At 60.2% G+C, this 18,309-nt stretch overlaps 1 protein-coding gene across 1 annotated transcript; it reads left to right on the top strand.

Moving 5' to 3' along the window:
* Positions 1-1,663: 1,663 nt before the first annotated feature.
* Positions 1,664-6,229, top strand: GPR142 (G protein-coupled receptor 142). Its single transcript, XM_029912153.1, has 2 exons — positions 1,664-1,805; positions 5,349-6,229. Exons 1-2 carry the CDS (start codon positions 1,664-1,666, stop codon positions 6,227-6,229), a joined length of 1,023 nt encoding a protein of 340 aa, XP_029768013.1.
* Positions 6,230-18,309: the final 12,080 nt, after the last annotated feature.

The raw sequence follows: 18,309 nt of genomic DNA, 5'->3' as shown, positions 1-18,309 counted from the left end.
CTGAGCACCTGCCCTGAACCCCGTGCGTGTGATGGAAGGAAAACAGGTGCCCGGGTACGCTTCGGGATGCCGTTTGCCTCACTTCAGCAGAGCTGTACAGCGTGGGTCAGTAGTGCACCATGGGGCTGGCCAGCCGGACGTGCCACTGGTGTGTGGGTGTTGTGCTGGGTAAGCCAAAGGCATTGTGAAATCCCCCAGGTGGGGGGTTATTCCTGGGGCGCGGCTGGGCAGTGCAGCTCACCTGAACTTCGCAAAACGTGCGAAGAAGGCGCTAGGCTCCATCCCAGACTGGCCACGCGGCATTCCCAGCACTATCACAAAGGCTGAGCGCAGGGTTGTGCTGCGGGCACCTTGGGGCATCGCTCGAAGAGGGCAGAGGGCGGATTGTCTGGGCACAGGCCGTAGCGCTGTATTTCCTGGGGTCAGAGGGCTGAGTTTTGCTGAACTCAGCCTTCTGGAAGGGCACCAGATCCTGCCGGGCACCCTTAACTTTGCGCTACTAGACTTCCCTACAGTGAGAACAAAGGGAGGTGCATAGCGGGGGGCGAGCCGGCCAGCCAATCCGAAAGCACCTCACCCTGATTGTAGTAATGACAGATACTTACCTGTCCCTTACCCCAGGGCTACCTTCTGATTGGCTTAGAAAATCCCCTGTCTCAGCCAATCACAAAAGTGCCGTGGTTTTGTGACTAAACCGGGCCCACCAGGGCTCAGTCCAGGCCTCGCACCTGGGGAGCCAGCTGTCAATCTGAGCTGCTACGCTGCAGGGGCCCGATCTGCCTCCCCACGCCCTGCCCCTTGCAAGACCGACCCGGGGCCTGAGCCGCCTGGCCCTGCAGACCAGTTTGTAACTCGGGTGAATAACAGCAACGCTGGCACTGGCGTCTTCCAGTCGGGCCCGTCATAAGCCACCCCGCTCTCTATGTTGGCTCCGCCTCAAATCGCCCACTGCAAATTCTCCCGGCCCGCGAGATGAGGCTAAAAATAACCACGGGCTGTCGTTCCGTCTGCATGGCTGGAGCGTCCCTGGCGCAGCAGAGCGGGACTGCACCGTGCGCTGGGCAGGGACGTTAGGGAAGTAGTAGCTGTATCCCCAGCCCACATGGTTTGATCCAGTTTTCTCCAAGTCGGTAACGGGGTTGAGCAGATAAACAGCGAGAGTGTTCGCCTGCCTGGGCGCTTAACCCCAGCCCTCCCAGAGAGGGGAAGTACCACAGGGAGGGGGGAGAAGCCCAAGATCACCCAGGGTTGGACCTGGGCCACCAGCCCATTACTCCAGAAAGGAACCTTTGGGACTGGGGACCTGTAGGTTCTGCAAAGCATCACTGGCCGTGGCTAGCATCACTGCAAAGCATCACTGGCCATGGCTAGCTTGGGAAATGCCCACTTTGTAATATGCTGTGTGCAGCTAATGAATTGTGCATATGGTGCCTACACGTGGGTGCTCACACGTGCTCATGTAACTCCTCTACTCCAGTCCTGAGACACCAGGTGTGCTTGGCCGTGTGAGGGGCATTGCTGGGGCCTGGCCCATGCCCCACGCTGGCGTTGGACTGGGGCAGGGTTCGAGCCCAGCGCTCTGGCGCTAAGCAGAGGCAGTTGGGGAGCCCGCAGTGTGTTCTGATGCCCTTGACTTTCCCCCGCCAGCTGCCGATGGTGAAGGATGATGCTCCTGCTGCCCAATAGCACAGCCGGGGCCCGGGTGAGCGATGCCGAGCCGCTGGAGTGGGAGGAGCGGTCGCCCTGCGTGGAGGGGATCATCCCTGTCATTTACTACAGCGTCCTGCTCGGCCTGGGGCTGCCAGGTAAGGCTGGGACGGGGGAGGGAGGGTTCCCTTGCCCCACCAGGCCGGGTGCTGCTCCGGGGCCAGGGATTCGGGGCTGCCCAAGACACAGCCGCCACCTCACCCCCGGGGGGAAGGACGTGATTGGCTGTGGTGCGTTTTGCTGTGAGGCTGCGTAACCCAGGGGATTCACAGAAAGGCCAGGCGGAGAGGGTACCTCCGCCCTGCTGACGGCACCAGAGGTACGCTGAGGGCCTTCCCTGGAGCTAGCGGGGCTGATCCTGGGTGGCTTGGGCCCCCTGATCTCAGTGGGGGGTTGTGCCGACCTTGTGTGTCTGGATCGGGCTGGGGCAGAGACGAGCGATGGGCCGGGGTAATACAGGGGTCCGGGCAGCCCGAGCGAGGGATGCCCACAAACTGGAGCATGGGAGGAGAGGAGGGTGCTGCGAGTGAGGGTGTGAGGTGTCTGGGCTCCCCAGGGCCCCCTGGCGCCCAGGCCGGTGGGTTGGCATTGAGAATTGTGCCCCCTTTGGGGGGTAGCCAGGGAGGATGCTGGGTGTGGGCATCACATCCTGCCCTCGCGCAGAGGGGCTGAGCTCCTGTGAGAGGCACAAGGCCACAGGCCCGTACCCGAGGGCACAGCTGTGACCAGGACGGAGAGCAGACACTGGCACCTTAGCTTGCCATTTCCATCCCTGCGTTTGGCCTGTCCCGGCGCCCTCCGGTGGCCAGTTGAGCCGTGACTCCCCCGCTGCACCCCAAAGGCTAGTTCTGCCGGAGCGGGGTGGGAAGTGGTTTTTCCGGCCTAGGAGAGTTCGCCATTTGGGGGGTTTTCCCCGTCCCAGAACTCAGATGTTTTTGCGGACCGAGACGTCGGGTCGGGGCAATCGAAACCTTCTGATCATTTTGCAACATTTTGTTTCCATTTCAACCTGTTTCATTTTTTAAACCTGTTTTAAAGGATAAATTCACTCCAATTTTCCAGTAAAAAATGAAACTTGCTTTAGGAAATGTTGGAGGGGAGCCCTGGGACACCTCAGAGTCTTTATAAAAACATTCGCCTCTGGCGATGGTGGGACCCCCCCTTCCACAGACGGCTCCGTTGTGATGAATTGACATTTCGCTAATGAAAAAAATGTTTCCTTGGAAAACTCCTGCCCAGCTCCAGTGAGTGCGCCGAGGGCCTGGTGAGGGGAGTATTTCGGGGTAACATTGGGCCTCCGTCCCCGGGCCCATAGACCCACCCAGGGTGTGCAGAGGCAGGGCTGGTAGCTGAGACCGCTCCTTGTTTGACTGTGACGCCTCAGTGGTGAGCCGGGATCGCAAGGTCTGTGTGTAGCGATCACATCCTCTGGCCATTTCAGGGTCACTCGCAGCCTTGTAGGTTTCTGTTAGCACCTGCTGGGTGAATTCAGAGCTCGCTGGGCGGAGGAGCTGATGGGGCCAGGCAGAATGTCGGAAAGGCGCGTGCTGCAAACTCCCCTCCGTCCTGCACCCGGAGCGCCCTCTGCCAGCACTGTCCCACTGTGCCAGGCCAATGCCAGTCACTGACGGCATCCACGGCTGCTCCCTGGGCCTCCCCAGCACACCCGCACGCCAGCGTGTGGGAGTTGCAATGATGGGTCACAGGCACCCAGGGACTGCGGGCATGGGCGTGCGCCAGCCCCCGGGGAAGGAGGGAGCCCTGATGCTGCCAGGCAGGAGCCTGGCCCTGGGGAGAGCCGCGAGCACACACAGCGGGAGGCGGCTGGCATCTCCAGGGCAGCTTGGGAGGTTCCGGGTCAGGGTTAGTCTCTGGAACGTGCCTGTCACTGAGCCTCTGAGCAGAGATCAGCTTAACCGATCCCCAGGGGGGCAGGCGCAGGCGGCTCTCACCCCAGCTCCTAGGCAATCCCTGGGGCTCGGGCTGACAGGAGGCACCGAGAGCCCCCCAAAGTGCCACCCCCGGCCTGTTAACACCCCAGACAGATCTCAGGAAGAGAGGGATCCAGGCCCCTAATCTGTGGAGCTACATCCCAGCAAGCCGGTAGCTTCCTCCCCGACCTGCCGGGCTAGGGCCTGGTGTGTGAATTTAGCTGGAATAAATGAGCCCAAAGAGCCAAAGGAGTTAACGTGACCCAGTCACTGTCCAGCATTAAACAGTGCCAGTCTGGGGGCTGGTACCCGGAGACCTGAGCCCGTTTAGCACCATGGCAACACGCCGTCGAACAGCCTTTTCACCTGTTAGTAACGGTACAGAAAAGAAGGAAAACCAGTGAGAGCCTTTGGGATAGAAAGGGTTGAGTAAAGCTTTCAGTCTGACAACAGCCCTTGTTCCCTTTCCCTTTAGCTGGAGAGAGGTTTTACAAAGACCCCCCTTGTCCTACCGTCTCTTCGATGGGGTTAAGACGGTAATAACGGTCTTTGGGAAAAGGGATGACTTTAGTTGAGGGGAGCTGGAGCTGGCGCTGCTGGTAAAGTCCCATCCCGTTTCCTAGAGGACAAAACAAGACAAAGACCCACAAAAGGGGAGAGAGAAGAACAGCGATGAGAGAAAATGCAGCTTCAGTCTCTGGTGTTAACTCTCACTTGCATCCTCGCTGCTGGGAAACCCCAGGCCCAGCCCACGATCTGATCAGCCACCCTGGGACCTGGCAAACTTGTACCAGCGACGGGCTGTTTAGGACCTTGCATTTCGCTGCCTTTCTGGTCACAGGCTCGCAGCACTGTTGCAAAATATACTGTGGTGGCTGGCTAAGCCAGACGCTTCTCAGACAGAAGGGAAAGGAGAGAGAGGGGAAGGGAAGAAATCAGGTGGGGAGGGAAAGAACCCTGGGGGAAGCGGGGCAGACACAAGATAACTCAAGGAGCGGGAGTTATGGCCTGTTTGGACTAAGTCCGTCTGTCTGTCTCCCCTTTGCACCTTTGCACAGCAACGTTTGTTCTCCTAGGTTATGGTGACATGAACTTTCACTCACTGTGCACAGCTGAGCTTGCAATTACAGCGGGCTGCCAGGAGGGGGCACCATGCGGGCGGCCCCCCCCAAGGTTGGCTAATTTCTGCCTGGCTTGCTTTGCCCAAAGGGCCGTCAAACCTGGGTGAGCAGAGGCCCAGTTGCCGCAGCTTTCAGGGACAGACGGCATCTGCATCTCTCAGGCTGACCCAGAGGAGCGATTAACCAGCAAACGCGCCCTGCGCGGTGGTATTTATAGCTGCCCAGCCCAGCCTCCATCCCCAGGTGCAGCTTCCCCCCGACCCATTCCCAGCACCTGGCACGTTGCTTTCAGCCCAAGACGCCCCCCATAGCAATGCAGGGGCTGGCAGTCTCCCCGGACCCAGCAGTGAATGTCGAGATTGAGAGGGGAGGATGCTGGTTCCTCTCTCCAGCTCAGCGCCGGGTTACCTTGCAAGCAGTAACTTCACAGGTGGCATCTCCCTGCAGATTTTGAGACGGGGTGGCAGATGCTCAGGAGCCATGCTTTGCTCTAGGAGCACGGGCATCCCCCAATCCGGCCGATCTCAGACCTTCCCTCTGTGCTGGGCAAACGCCTTCAACTTCTTGCTGTGATTTGTCCCTGTTCCAGTTAACATCCTGACGGCCGTCGCCCTGTCCCGCCTGGCTGCCAGGACAAAGAAATCGTCCTACTGGTACCTGCTGGCCCTGACCGCCTCCGACATCCTCACCCAGGTCATCATTATCTTCATGGGCTTCATCCTGCAGATGGCCATCCTGGCCCGTGAGGTGCCCCACACCTTCATCCACACCGTCAACGTGCTGGAGTTTGCGGCCAACCATGCCTCCATCTGGGTGACCGTGCTGCTGACGGCCGACCGCTACGTGGCGCTGTGCCACCCGCTGCGCTACCGCATGCTCTCCTACCCCGAGCGCACCCGGAAGATCATCGCCGCCGTCTTCGGCACAGCGCTGGCCACCGGGATCCCCTTCTACTGGTGGCTGGACATCTGGCACGACTCCCAACCACCCACCACCGTGGACAAGGTCCTCAAGTGGGTTCACTGCTTCACCATGTACTTCGTCCCCTGCAGCATCTTCCTGGCCACCAACTCCGTCATCGTCTGCAAGCTCAAGTGGGGGAAGCGGGTGGACGGGCACCGCCGGCGCGTGGGCAAGACCATCGCCATGCTGATGGCCGTCACCGCCGTCTTCACCGTGCTGTGGGCGCCCCGGACGTTCGTTATCCTCTTCCACCTCTACATGGGCTCCACCAACAACGACCGGAGGCTGCACGTGGCGCTGAACCTGGCCAACATGATTGCCATGCTCAACACCACCGTCAACTTCTTCTTCTACTGCTTCGTCAGCAAGACCTTCCGCCGCACGGCCGGCGAGGTGATCCGCTCCTGCAGTCCCTTCTGCACCGGGCATGGCCAGCCGCCCGCGAACGGGGGCTTTCTGCACTCGGCTCTGAAACCGCTGGGGCTGCTGGAGAATGTGTCCCTTTAGGGCAACGGAGTCGGTGGGGTCCTGCTCTCGAAGGGTTCCCAGTCACCGGAATGTGTAGCCCGGCTACCCCGTTCCCACATGTCCCTGAGGGGCTTGGGCTGAGGGCGAGATGGGGCGTGCGGCAGCCAGGGCAAGGCGGTGGGTTACAGTGTGCTGGCACTAGCTGGTATGGGCAAGATGCCAGCTGGTACAGGGGCCCTAATAGAGCAGGAACCTCAGAGCTGGTGGCCTGACTTGAGGCATCTGTGATTGCTGTGAACTCATGTTATGGCTGCAGAAGGGAACCAGACTGGCCCAATCCTGTGCCCATGACACCGTACTGGGCAAGTGCCAGGCCCAGTGCACTAGGCCGCTCCACCCAATGCCGCTCTCCCACCAGGTCCGTCCGGGACCTCAGGGTCAGGCTGTGGGGAGGCTGCTTTAATGCCTGGGCCCAGAGGGAGGAGACGCACCGTTGTTTGGGGGATGCTGCAGGGGGTGCTAAGCCCTTAGCATCCCACGGGATGCCCTGCAGTTGTAACACAGATCCCAGGGACGTTTGATTGCCAGGTGGGGAAGCCGAGATGGTGTGGAACTAAAGGACATGCCCAGGATTACCTGGCAAGGTTGTGACTGAGACGGGAATGGATCTCAGGAACCCTGACAAACAGTTCCCTGTTCTAACCACTAGGCCAGACTGCTCGCCCGGCCATTTGCCGCTTCTGGCCCCCCCAGATGCCAGTTCAGTCAGGTCGGAGCATTTAATCTCTCGCTGCTTTATTGCCCATCGCTCCTGAAGCAAAGGGCTACGCACGCGGTGCTCGGCCTGCGGGACGCCGGTGTTGCTGGATGTTCTGGGGCCCTGGGACCAGCTGAGCTAGGTCTGTGAGCTCCACCGTGTATCAAAGTTCCCCCGGGGAAGCCGGGCACTAGCCCCAGGGACAGCGTCTGGCTGCTAAGGATGAGCCGGGAGCGCTGGGCGGAGTTGGTGCTGGTGGGGCCGTGGCGAGGGCCCTGCCTCACACTGCCAGTGCAAGTCCAATAAACCTCCAGGTCATGATCAAAATTCTCGCTTTGGATCTCATTCTTCCCAGAGCGAACCTGGCGCCGTGTCCTGGGAGGATGGGGGGGGTCTGGCCTCCCTCCCACTCCAGGCTGTATAGAACCAGCCCGAATGGGTCTGCAACGCACAGGCTTGGGTTCATGACGCATCCTCACCCGGCTGCCCCAGTGCCCACAAGTGACCCTATAATAAAGCACAGGCCCAAGAGACCCTACAATAACATACCACCATGTACAGCCCTGAGTGCCCCTACAATAACCCACCAGGCACAGCCCTGGCGCTCACAAGTCACCCTACGATAACAAAATCCTCGCTTCAAAGTTCCCCCTCAAGCTCTCTCCTATCCCATGGGGCCTGCCCCAGTGGGTGGGGACTGTGAGCCGTGGGCAGATCGGGGGGGGGGTAGAAGAGACCCACGGCTGGAACAGCCAGGGGGCTGCGGGTCAGGACTGAGGGGCGTCAGCAGCGCAGTTTCAGGTTGGGGGGGCGCTAGGTTCCCCTAGAGTCGCCTTGGCCAGAGCCCAGCGCACACACCTGGCTCCTCGCAGAGCTATGCCCCGGCCGGATCCCCCAGACATGTCTTTCCTCCCTGCCCCCCAGAGCCCAGTGCCAGCGAGTGACCCCTCCTGCGCCCTGGGCTCCCCCTCTGCCGTTTGCCTCAAGCCAATGCCTCCCAGCCCAACGCCCCCTCACTCCCCGGGACTTTTACACCAGCCCACTGCCGGCTGGGGAATCCAGGCCTGACTTTTCACCCATGGCTGCTCAGCCCGATTGCATGGGCCTCGTCTCGGGGGGGCGGGGGGCTGAGTTCCCAGGCCAGAGGGTCTCCAGTTGCTCACCCCAGACACTAATGGCAATGGCTGAAGGGGGTGACCAAAGCTCGATCCATCTCCCGGCTGCCAGCAGAGGGCAGGAGACCCGGCAGCCCCGGCACAGCCAGATGAACCAGTTCTCCCAGCGAAGCAGGAGGGAGGGCAAGGCCTGACGCTCCTTGCAGGAACCCCCTCCCTCCCCCCACCCCTGCCTTGGAGCTGGGCACGGATGAGTCACTTGTTCCTCCCCGTGTCACCCTCAGTGGCGCTCTGCTCTCCCAGCCCAAACCCGTCCCTTCACAGCCCCGCAGACCAGCCCTTTCATTGCCACCACCTGGGCATGGCAGATAAACAGCAGCCACGCTCCACCCCAGAGGGGGCTGCATGGCAATGCTGGGCACAGCGCTCCCCTGGGCATAGTTTGGGATTGAAACAGCAGGTGCCTTTATCATTCGTTCCTCAGCAGGGCTGGGGCAGGTTCCCCACGCCGAGTAACTGCCCCGTTGACTTCCCTGGCACCTTCCGGAGGAGGCTCACCAAGCACCTTCCACACATGAATGAGTGGCGGGCACAAGCTGGCGACCCACTTGCCCCGTGGTGAGTCTGGGGCAGAGGCAGGAGGGAGCCCAGGCGCCCTGGATCCACCCACAGGACCTGATTTTCAGAAGGGCTCAGCACCCCCGTGCACTGAGCTTGAGGATCCGGCCCTGCCACCATAACCCCCCGCCACTCACCCCCTGGAGGAGACGCCCTTGATCCCAGCCCTGCCCTGCAGCCCTTACAAAGGGCCTTGTCTTTCCTGCCGGTTCGTCGCAGCAGGGAGGGCGCTTGCGGGATATTTAGCAGCGGCTGGCTTGGCAGCCCCCATGGAAAGGCAGGAATCTGCTTTTTTGATGGGACAAGGGTTTGTTTAAAGGCTCCTCACCCTGGGAAGAGGGAGGCCTACAGCATTGCGGTGGGACGGCGGAGGAGCGGGAGGGATGGGGTGTGTTACAGGGACGGGGGAGCGGAGGGTGTATCTATATTTCTCTGCACACCCAGCTGCAGCCCTCGCTGACCCCCGCCCCCCAGCACGCTGCAAACAGGCAGCTGCCGAGGTGCGGACAGGAGGTGCCAGCACTCCTGCCGGCGTTTAATTAAGGCTTCGAGTGGCATGTGCCCCTCCAGCCCAGGCCTGGTACTGTGCCATCTCCGGGACGCCAGATGTCACCTTGGTGATGGGGCGGCTGCGGGGAGCACTCGGCTACCAGGCGAAGCCGAGCCAGCCTCTGCTAAGCTGCTAGCCGTCGCCTCGTGAGCCCCCGAGGACCGCCGGGCCAGTGCCGCTCAGTCATTCCAGGCCCAAGCTGGGGCCCCCTGAACCCAAAACGGCCTGGGCTGGAGCTGCCCCTGCCTGTCTCCGCCTCCCAAAGCCAGGCTGGGCTCTGGCTTCGCTAGCGGGGACGGAGCTGGCCGAATTCCTGGGATAGGAGCGCAGCACCGGCTGCTCCGCCCACGCCGTGTGGAGCCTGATGTTGCCCTTTGAGACATCGTGGCCCAATGGGTCAGGTGCTGGGCTGGGAGCTGAGAAACCTGGGGACTAGCCTGGCTCTCCTGGGTGACCGTGGGCACCTCCCGTCCTCTCTCTGGGCCTCATTTCCGCCGTCCCTAAAGCCGGGCTGATGAGACGCCGGGTCCTAATGGGGTTGGAGACAGAAAGCTGCTCCCTGATCATCCTGCTTGTGTCCGTGGGAGGTGGGGCTGCAAAGACAGCGTGCTTCAGTGTTGGACCTAGACAGGCCCTGCCCCAAGCGCTGTAATCCCCCCTCACCGCTCTGTGCCTCAGTTTCCCCTTCTGTGAAAGGGGGATAGACGCCTCCCCTGCAGCAGGGAGCCGGCTGTTGTGAAGGGTGTTGATCCGCATGGATGGAATTCTGTACATGCCACGTGTGATTATTGCTTTGATTTTTCCCCCCTGTATATTTAATCCAGAGGTGGATGCTAGCCCAGGCCCGGTTTCTGCTGTGCCAGCGTGAAGCCAGAGGAACACCGTGGATGCACCTACTGTAGGTACTTTAGGCTCCCATCACCGTGGTATCTGGACACCTGACACTCTTTAATGTGTCTATCCTCACACATCGCTGTGCGCCAGGGCCCATGTGGTTAGCCCTGGTTTACAGCTGCGGGGGGCTGAGGCCTGGAGCGGGCTCTACGCACTAGACCCCCCTCTCCTGCCATCGGGGGGTTACGCTGGAGTAAGTGTGGGATCAGGGCACTGTTTCTTGGTGCCACTGTAGGGCTCCTGTCTTGGAGCTGAGCCCGGGATGGCCTTTGTCACGGGGAAGCGTAGCTGATGGAGTCTTGCCCTGGCCCCTCTGGGCTGTGACTGGACTGAGCTCACCTGCCACCCCCGTGGGCTCACTCAGCCATGCAGCGCACCAAGATTGTCTGCCCCACTTTCCTATCCTAAGTCGTCTTTAAGATCCTTAGCGTAATCCCGCCGAGTAATTCCCCAAGCCAGACCGTGCTTCCCACGCTAAGTCTGCATAAACCATGCGGCTCGGCACCCTGGGAGTCCTGCTTGCACACGGGGCTGCCGCGAGCTACCACACCCCAGGGGGCCAGCCGTGGGAGAAACCCGGACGCACAAGGTGATGCCTGCTTTCGTCAGCGCCCCTGGGCAGCTGCAGCCGGGCATGCCCGGGGCAGAGGGGACCTGATGACCCGCCTAACCCAGTCCTGGGCAGCCGTGGGCGTAACAGGTCCATAGTCTCCATCCAGGGTTTTGTGTGCCATCCGCTCTCCTCTCAGGCTGCCCTGGCTCACAGGAGACTACCAGAGCCAGGGATTGGCTGTGCACCCATCAGAGACAAGGGCTTCTCAGCCCGCACACGGACTTCGGAGGGGCTGCTCCGGATTTGAAGCGGTGAGAGTAGCATCTGACCCAGCGATCTTCCCTCTCTGCCCTGCAGTCCTGCACCCAGTGCTGACTGGGTAGCCTGGGGCTTGGCATAAACAGCTGCCAGGATCCCCTCGCCGGCTGCTCACGGCATATCAAACCAGTCTGGGTACGGGGGCATTGGCTTTTGCCCTGCTGCTGGCACCCCTGGGCGAGACGCTTAGCTGAAGCCGATGGTGCGATGCTGTCTGGGAATCGGCCCTGTCCCTTGTTCACACTCATAACTGGCGGGGGAAATGCCCTGGACTGAACCAGTGATATTTGGCAGGTGATCGGCCCATTAATTTTGGCATTTGAGGGACATTTGTGAAGAGATTAGCTCGCTATGAAACGCTGGGAGGAGGTGCCTGCCCGCGCGAAGTAACTGCATCTCATAAACATTTCCAGAGGATTTACTAGCGCTGTGTCCAGTTCTGTGCCGCACCAGGCCGGGGCGAGTCACGTGTGCAGGTCGAGGTGCTGGTGAAGGGGGGGGCGCGTGCATCTTGATGAATACGGCTGCTATAGTGATAAGTCAACAAGCTGCAACTGGCAATGGAGAGTCTGGGGGGCCTGCTACGGGGTGCTGTAGTGTGGGGGAGGATCTTTTGAGAAGCAGGGGGGCACTTTGCAGAGGGGAGACAGCAAGAGCAGTGGCTCAGGCCCTGACCTGGTGCTCATGAGACCTGGGGTCTACTCCCGACTCTGCCACCCCCTTGCTGGGTGACCGTGGCCACATCACTTTTTCCCTGTTTTTTCACCCTTTTGTGTGTTTAGACTGTAGGCCCTTTGGCGCAGGGGCTGGTTCTCCTTCCATCCCTGCTCTCGGTTGGGTGCTCCTATAGTACACTAATAACTCTGAATTTTGCCCAATTCACCCTGTGGTGAAAAACTCCCCCCCCTGCCCCTTTGTTTTAGCAACGGTGTTTTGTTTTTGCAAGAGGAGAATGAAAATCTGCAACGCTTGTGAGTTTCCACCGAGGGGCTGATTTCTGGACAGGCCCAGCTGAGACAGGAATGTGCCCACGAATCCACAATGTAAGCAATGGGTCCCCAGTAAAGTGTTATCACCTTCTCCTGAAGGTGAGTCTTTCTGCTTGCTTAAAACAAACAAAGGGATTGTTCAAATAACAATGGCGTGGTGACACAAGCCGATAAGAGCCAGGAAGCCCGAATATGCTAGCTGATTATTCTCTGCTAGATAAAACCGAAACCAGCAGGACTAGAGAGGAAAGTTTAGCCTGCAAAGAAATCCAGCAACCAGTTTTGATTGAGCAGAGTGAATCCTTTCAGAGTCTCTCCTTCTTAGCAGAGGGAAAGGAAATTCTTTCCTTATTAGGGCCTGATCCTGCAGCCAGTTGCTCCCGCAGCCCAAGCCCATGGTGCTAGGCAATGGCTCCAATTTCCTTTGCATCTCTTTGTGTATTTTCCTTGCTGGTGATAGGGCGACCAGACAGCAAGTGGGAAAAATCAGGACAGGGGTAATAGGAGCCTATATAAGAAAAAGACCCCAAAATTGGGACTGTCCCTATAAAATTGGGACATCTGGTCACCCGAGCGCCAACCAGCAGATGGCTGGGCTCAGCAGGGGGAATTGGGTGATAGTTTCTGTATCACAGAATATCAGGGTTGGAAGGGATCTCAGGAGGTATCTAGTCCAATCCCCTGCTCAAAGCAGGATCAATCCCCAGACAGATTTTTGCCCCAGATCCCTAAATGGCCCCCTTAAGGATTGAACTCAACCCTGGGTTTAGCAGGCCAATGCTCAAACCACTGAGCTATCCCTCCCCTCCCCTCCCCATTTGTATAGGACCTATACAAATGGCGGCCTGTATGTTAGGAAGGTTGTGAATGGCCAGCGATGGGGCGTGAAGCCTCCCCTGCGATAGCAGCAGGGGGAAGGCCTGGAGGAGCCTAGACGCGGTCTCTGAGCAGCGGCACCATGAACGGCTGGACCTCTGGCCGGTGGGAGGAGCTGCAGGTTGATCCCTCGGTGCACTGCCTGGCTCGGCGCTCAGCCCCTCTCAAGCCATCTGTTCGCCCTCATCGGCGAGCGGAGACGCAGTGCCTCCACGCAGGGCCCTGAACAGAATTTACCGGCCGGGGGGCGCCGGTCGGGCCGAGTGTCAGGTGCAGGGCTGAGTCAGCCTCTGGCAAAATAAACCCAGGCTCCGGGCTGCGGAAGGAAACAGCTTCAGGAAGCCGCGTGTGGCGCTAGCCGGGGCCGGGGTGATGGGTCAGCACTTACGGCCGGCAGGAGAGGGAAGCCAGGCCAGATTGTGCTGGTTGTTGTTGTTAGCCAAGGACAAAACCCTTCTGGGGAGGCAGCAACCGCCAGACTGGGCGAAAGCCTCGCTCAGCGCCAAGGGCAGCGCGGGGCTGCACCAAGCCACGGGGGCAGGGGGCAGCAGCCCGGTGCCTAGGCCGGGGGGAGGGAGTTCAATCTGGGGGAGGAGATGCAGCTACCCAGCCGCCTGCCACCCCTGGGCTGGCTCCCTAGGCCAGGACTGGACATGCGAGGCCCCAGCAAGGTTATTTGACGGGACGGACGGATTCCCTCCCTCTCCTCACAGACCCTCTCAGTCTTCCCTTCCCCCCCAGCCCCCCCGATCCGCACACAGCCCCATGGGGACTGTCCCACCAGCCTTCCCACATGACTCAGGGGTCCCTGTTCAGAGGCAGGTTCTGCCGTTCCCCAAATCCAGCCCCGTCCTGTGCTGGGCAGTGACAAGTACAGGCCCTGGGGGCTCCAGCTATTGTGGGGGCCACGCTCCTGGATTCTCCACCCCCTTGCCCGTCCACCTCCGCACCCTGGTCTGGTCTGGGCCTGCCCTGCACCAACAGCAAAGCCCCCAACACCATGAGTGGCCGAGCTGGGGACAGGCAGGGCTGTTGGCAATACCCATCTCTGCTGATTCTCACAGCCGCTGGCATAATGGCTTGATTTGCTTCATTTATTGATTGGCATCTCCATGCCCTGCTCCCATCCTCTAGTGTCTGAGCACCCTGCATTCATGAATGGACTGATCCTCCCAGCCCCACTCCCCCACTGAAGTAGGGGAGTATCCCCCCATTTACAGATGGGGAAACTGAGGCCGAGAGAGGCCTTCCCCAAGGTCCTATAGGGCGTCTAGCGCTGCTGGGACTCGAGCCCAGTTCTCCCCTTGCTCTCACCACTCGTCCTACTCTGCCATACCTGGGGACGCAGGTGAATTCCTAGATGGCTTTCATGGGGGCATAGCTGGATTCCAGTTTCTGCTTTCTCACCTGCATTAGCCAGTCTCTGACCGGAGTCCTGGCAGCTGGGGGAGGCAAAGGCATTTCAAGCCCTGTTTAAAAGCAAAACCTTGTTTAAAACCAAACCAAACCAAAGTGCACCACAGGAGAGTGAGTCGTATTTTGAAATCTAATACAGTGCCGGAGATTAAGGGATTTCAAGGGGAACTGAGAACAACTTTCTGCTTGGCCGAACGGTCTCAATTTAAAGGGATTACAGGGGAGGGGAGTGAGTGAGTGTGTGTCCACTCTCTAACTCCGGGGGGGGGGGGGGGGGAGCAGAAACTGCCATAGTAGGGTTGAAATTTCAGCTGAATCCTTCACCCGCGTGCCTCACTCTCCCGAAATAGCAGCAGTGATGGTTTACCACATCCTGTGCTGCAGTAGGATCTGACCGTAGAGCCTACCACGGCTGAGCCTTGACTCCCTGGACATCCCCGGCCCAGCCCGCCCCACCTGTTCCGTAGGGGCTCATCCACCTGGGACTGGGAGCCCTCGGGTTGTCTGGGTTCCTCGCGTGGCGCTGGCTTCCCTCTCCCTTCCCCTGGGGTTGAGCGTGCGCCGCTGACCCAGCTAACCGCAGGGCAGAGCAGTACTGGCTTCGAAACCCTCCCTCTTTTCTTCAACAACGGGCTTTTCTTCCCCCTCCAGGGGCTCTTCCTGGATTGGCCTCTCGCTGCAGAGAGCTGCCAGCTGCCAAGGCCAGCTTTTCTAATTATACCTGCGCCCTGCCAAAGGCTCTCCAAGTCAGGTGATTTTCCATACAAGCATTTCCCAGCTCCTAGGAGCCCCCCAGCCTCTTGCGACAGTAGCAAAGGGCTCTACCCGGACTCTCTTGGGCCTCTTCACTCACAGCCCAGTAAGTGGAGGCTGCATGCACAGCTGGCTAGGTGCCACCCCCCAACCCCTCCCGAGCATCTGAGAGCTGGGGGTGTTCCCATTCACATGGCAGCTTTGCAACACTCCCCATCTGGGATCATCAGCAGGGTTTGAACTTGGGATTTTCCACCTGGAAGCACAGCGTCTACTACTACCTGAGCCATCGGGGTAACTCCATTAATGCGTAGCAGTAGTAGGCTGTTATCCTCCAAGTGGCTCGCCGGGAGCGAGGGCGTGGCCTGCACTTTACAAACGTGTTACATGAACATGTGGACTTTTTCAATTATCCTGCTTTTCGACTTGAATAATTTGGTGTGGGGGAAGGCGCCTGATTCTCAGGAGTGTGATGTCCCCGAGCCCTGGGCAGCCACAGGCCGAGCTTTCCCCACACGCAGTCTCCTGCCAGCGTTCAGCCTGTGTGGGTGAGAGGGGAGTGCAGCCTCCATTCACCCTTGTGCTCCTGTGCTCACCAATCAGTACCAACTGGGCTGAGACCCCAACAGCTCATTGCACCCAACAGTCCCCCGTTGGGAACAACTGATAGGCGTGAGTGCCCTTAGCCGGATGTGAATGCCCTTTCAGCCTGTTCCCAATCCCTGAGCCCCTCACTATTTGCATTCAAACAAATGATGTGGTGAACGCTTCCTCCTGCCACCGACCCACCAGACCTATGTCCGCACTCAGATCACCCAGGCCCTTGCAGGAGCTGCACTGGTTATCTGGCCTCCTGTGCCCGCTCTACAGCAAGGCAACCTCGAAACCCTGAGCTGGGGGCTGGCAGCCCAGCGTGGGACAGACTTGCTCCAGTGCGTCGCCGTGTGAGTATGTGGGTGACATCTGAGCTAATGGGGGATTTGACATTATTTCCTTTCTATTCCCCCCACTTCCCCGTTAGCTCCTTTATTGTCACGCTCATTACGCCTGGCCTGTGGGGGTTCTGAGAGCTTTGTCTGCATGTTAGCCAAGCACATGTCCTGCTTAGTACCTACTGCCCCCCCCAGCACACCCCATTCCCAGGACCCCCCGGCACATCCCTCCCCCCACCTCCTGTAGGAATCCCGCCGTCCCCCGCATGCCAGAGACAGCATGGTGGCTCCGTAGACAGGCTGTATGTGTGGGGGGCAGGGCAAAGGGCACTAAGACTGGAGAGTCACCAGGACCCAGGCTGGCAGGGACGTGGAAGCCGTGGCCCTGGGGGTCAGCACCTCCGGGTCGGGAGTGCAAACACGGGGGGCTGAGTGGTTTATTGATGCTGGGGAACCTACATCTCCCCAGGCGGCCTCCCCCGCCTCCAGCTGCTGGCTGGTCCCTCTTCGCTTAGAGGCCTCTAAGGGGGAAGCCGGAGACTCCTGAAGGACTGAGTCCCTCCTGCGTGGAAGTCCCTGGAGCCCCACTGAGCCGCCCCCTTGTGCCCCAGGAGCCGAGGGGGAGGGGTGAATCGCCCCTGAGGCCCCGGCTGCATCGTCCCCACCCCACAGGGCAATGCGGGCACCGGCCAAGCGGGGTCAACGCTGGGGGCTCAGTTCTGCCCTCAGCTCCACTCGCTTCCCCCTTGTACGTGAGGGCAGGGCTGGGGCCTCCCCCCTGCGATCGGGAGCCATGGGGCCCCCCGGGGTTTCTCAGACGCTGCCTCTGCATCCTCGTACCCATAGTCCTCCCCAGAGACAGCAGTGGGGGGTCAGAGCCAAACCAGGCCCTCGGGAACCCGCTGACTAGAGGAGTGGCCTGGCAGCTGCTTCCCCGGTAACCCAGCAGCGATGCAGGACCTGCTGCGCAGTGAAACTGCCCCACGCCGGCCGGAGTCTCTGGGGCAGAAGGACAGAGGGGGAAGGGCGTGTTCATCCCCCGGGCGCCATCAAATCCGCCCCGCGACACAGGAGCTCACAGTCGCACCGCTGAGCTTGGCCGAGGTGCCTGGGGTGTGAGACACACAACCCCCATCGGCCCCACAGGCTCTGCTCGGCCCGGTGTCCATCAAGTGACTGCCATGCACTTCACCGGTGCTGGCGATTCGGTGTCATGGCGGGGAAGACAAGGGGTGATTACTGGTGTTTTGCCCCAAATTTTCCCTCCCTGGCCCTCGCCCCGTGATGTGCTGTCCAGCAGTCATATAGCTGCTACCCTCCACCCCAGAGTCAGCTGCATTCCACGGGTGCCATATGTACCTACTTTGTACAGCCCCTTTGCCATCCCAGATGAAAGTTTACACAGCATCTCTCTGGGCCATTCGTGTATCCTCCTCACTGCGGTGTCAGCGCAGGCCTGCAGATAGCCGGAGTAAACGTCTGCTGCAGTCTGTAGGGGGAGCAAAGGAGGGTTTTTGTAGGACCTATAGAAATGATGGGCAGCGAGGAGGTTCGTGGCTTTCATTTTGCAGTTTCCCGTGGATGACGACGGCCGATTGCACAGTGAAGCGAGAGCGCCACAGGAGAGGGGCTAGGACAATGCGGGAGGCTGACGCTTTCCGGTTGTGGGTGCCCAGCGGGATACACCTGGGATCTGTCGGGGGGGGGAGCTCAGCACCCACAGCTCCTGGGAGCGTCGTACTAGGGGCTCCCTCCATTCCCCCACTGTTACGTCTCTCCCCTCCGCCTCTATTTCAGGGACTCCCCGCAACTCCTCCTATCTCCCTGGTGCCAGGGGTTGTGTGTGTGTGCCCCCATTCCCCCCACTCCCACACACACACACTTACACCAATGTCTCCGTGTGCCCCGCATTCCTCCATCCCTCGTGCCAGGGTCCCATGTTGTCACCCCATGCCGGGGCTGTTTGCGGGCCCCCGTGTGCCCTGTTCTCCCCCACCCCATCACTGCCTGTCTGGAAGAGAAGTCATGCAGGGTGTCAACCCTGGGCGGATGAGCAGGGCCCAGGGTATTTGTTCCGGGGGAAGGCGCTAGCTGTGGCGGTGCTAGACACATGCGGGGGGGGGGTTCTCCTTGTGTTCCCCATTTGCGGGTTTCCGACCCCCCCCCATAGGATTCCGCTGCTGTGTCCAGAACACGCCCCGAAACTTTGGACCTGCTGGGACGCGGCGCTCGCAGGTTCTGCCCCCCACAGAGACAAACCCCTTTGGGTGCGGGGCAAGGCCGCCCCCGGCCGGGCTAATCAGCTGTGACGTGGCCAAGCCGGCGGCGGCGAGGTGGGCGAGGGCCGG

Source organism: Terrapene carolina, unplaced genomic scaffold, assembly GCF_002925995.2.
Source record: "Terrapene carolina triunguis isolate 2854851 unplaced genomic scaffold, T_m_triunguis-2.0 Scaffold192, whole genome shotgun sequence".
Lineage (NCBI taxonomy): Eukaryota > Metazoa > Chordata > Testudines > Emydidae > Terrapene > Terrapene triunguis.
Note: the sequence above shows the minus strand (reverse complement) of the source record. Positions and strands in the feature narration are given on the sequence as shown.

What these genes read in the sequence shown, in the direction of transcription:
- GPR142 (XM_029912153.1), top strand. Translation starts at nt 1,664, where the DNA reads ATGATGCTCCTGCTGCCCAATAGCACAGCCGGGGCCCGGGTGAGCGAT. An exon ending in GCTCGGCCTGGGGCTGCCAG is followed by an intron (nt 1,806 to 5,348) that starts GTAAGGCTGGGA and finishes TCCCTGTTCCAG; the next exon opens with TTAACATCCTGACGGCCGTC.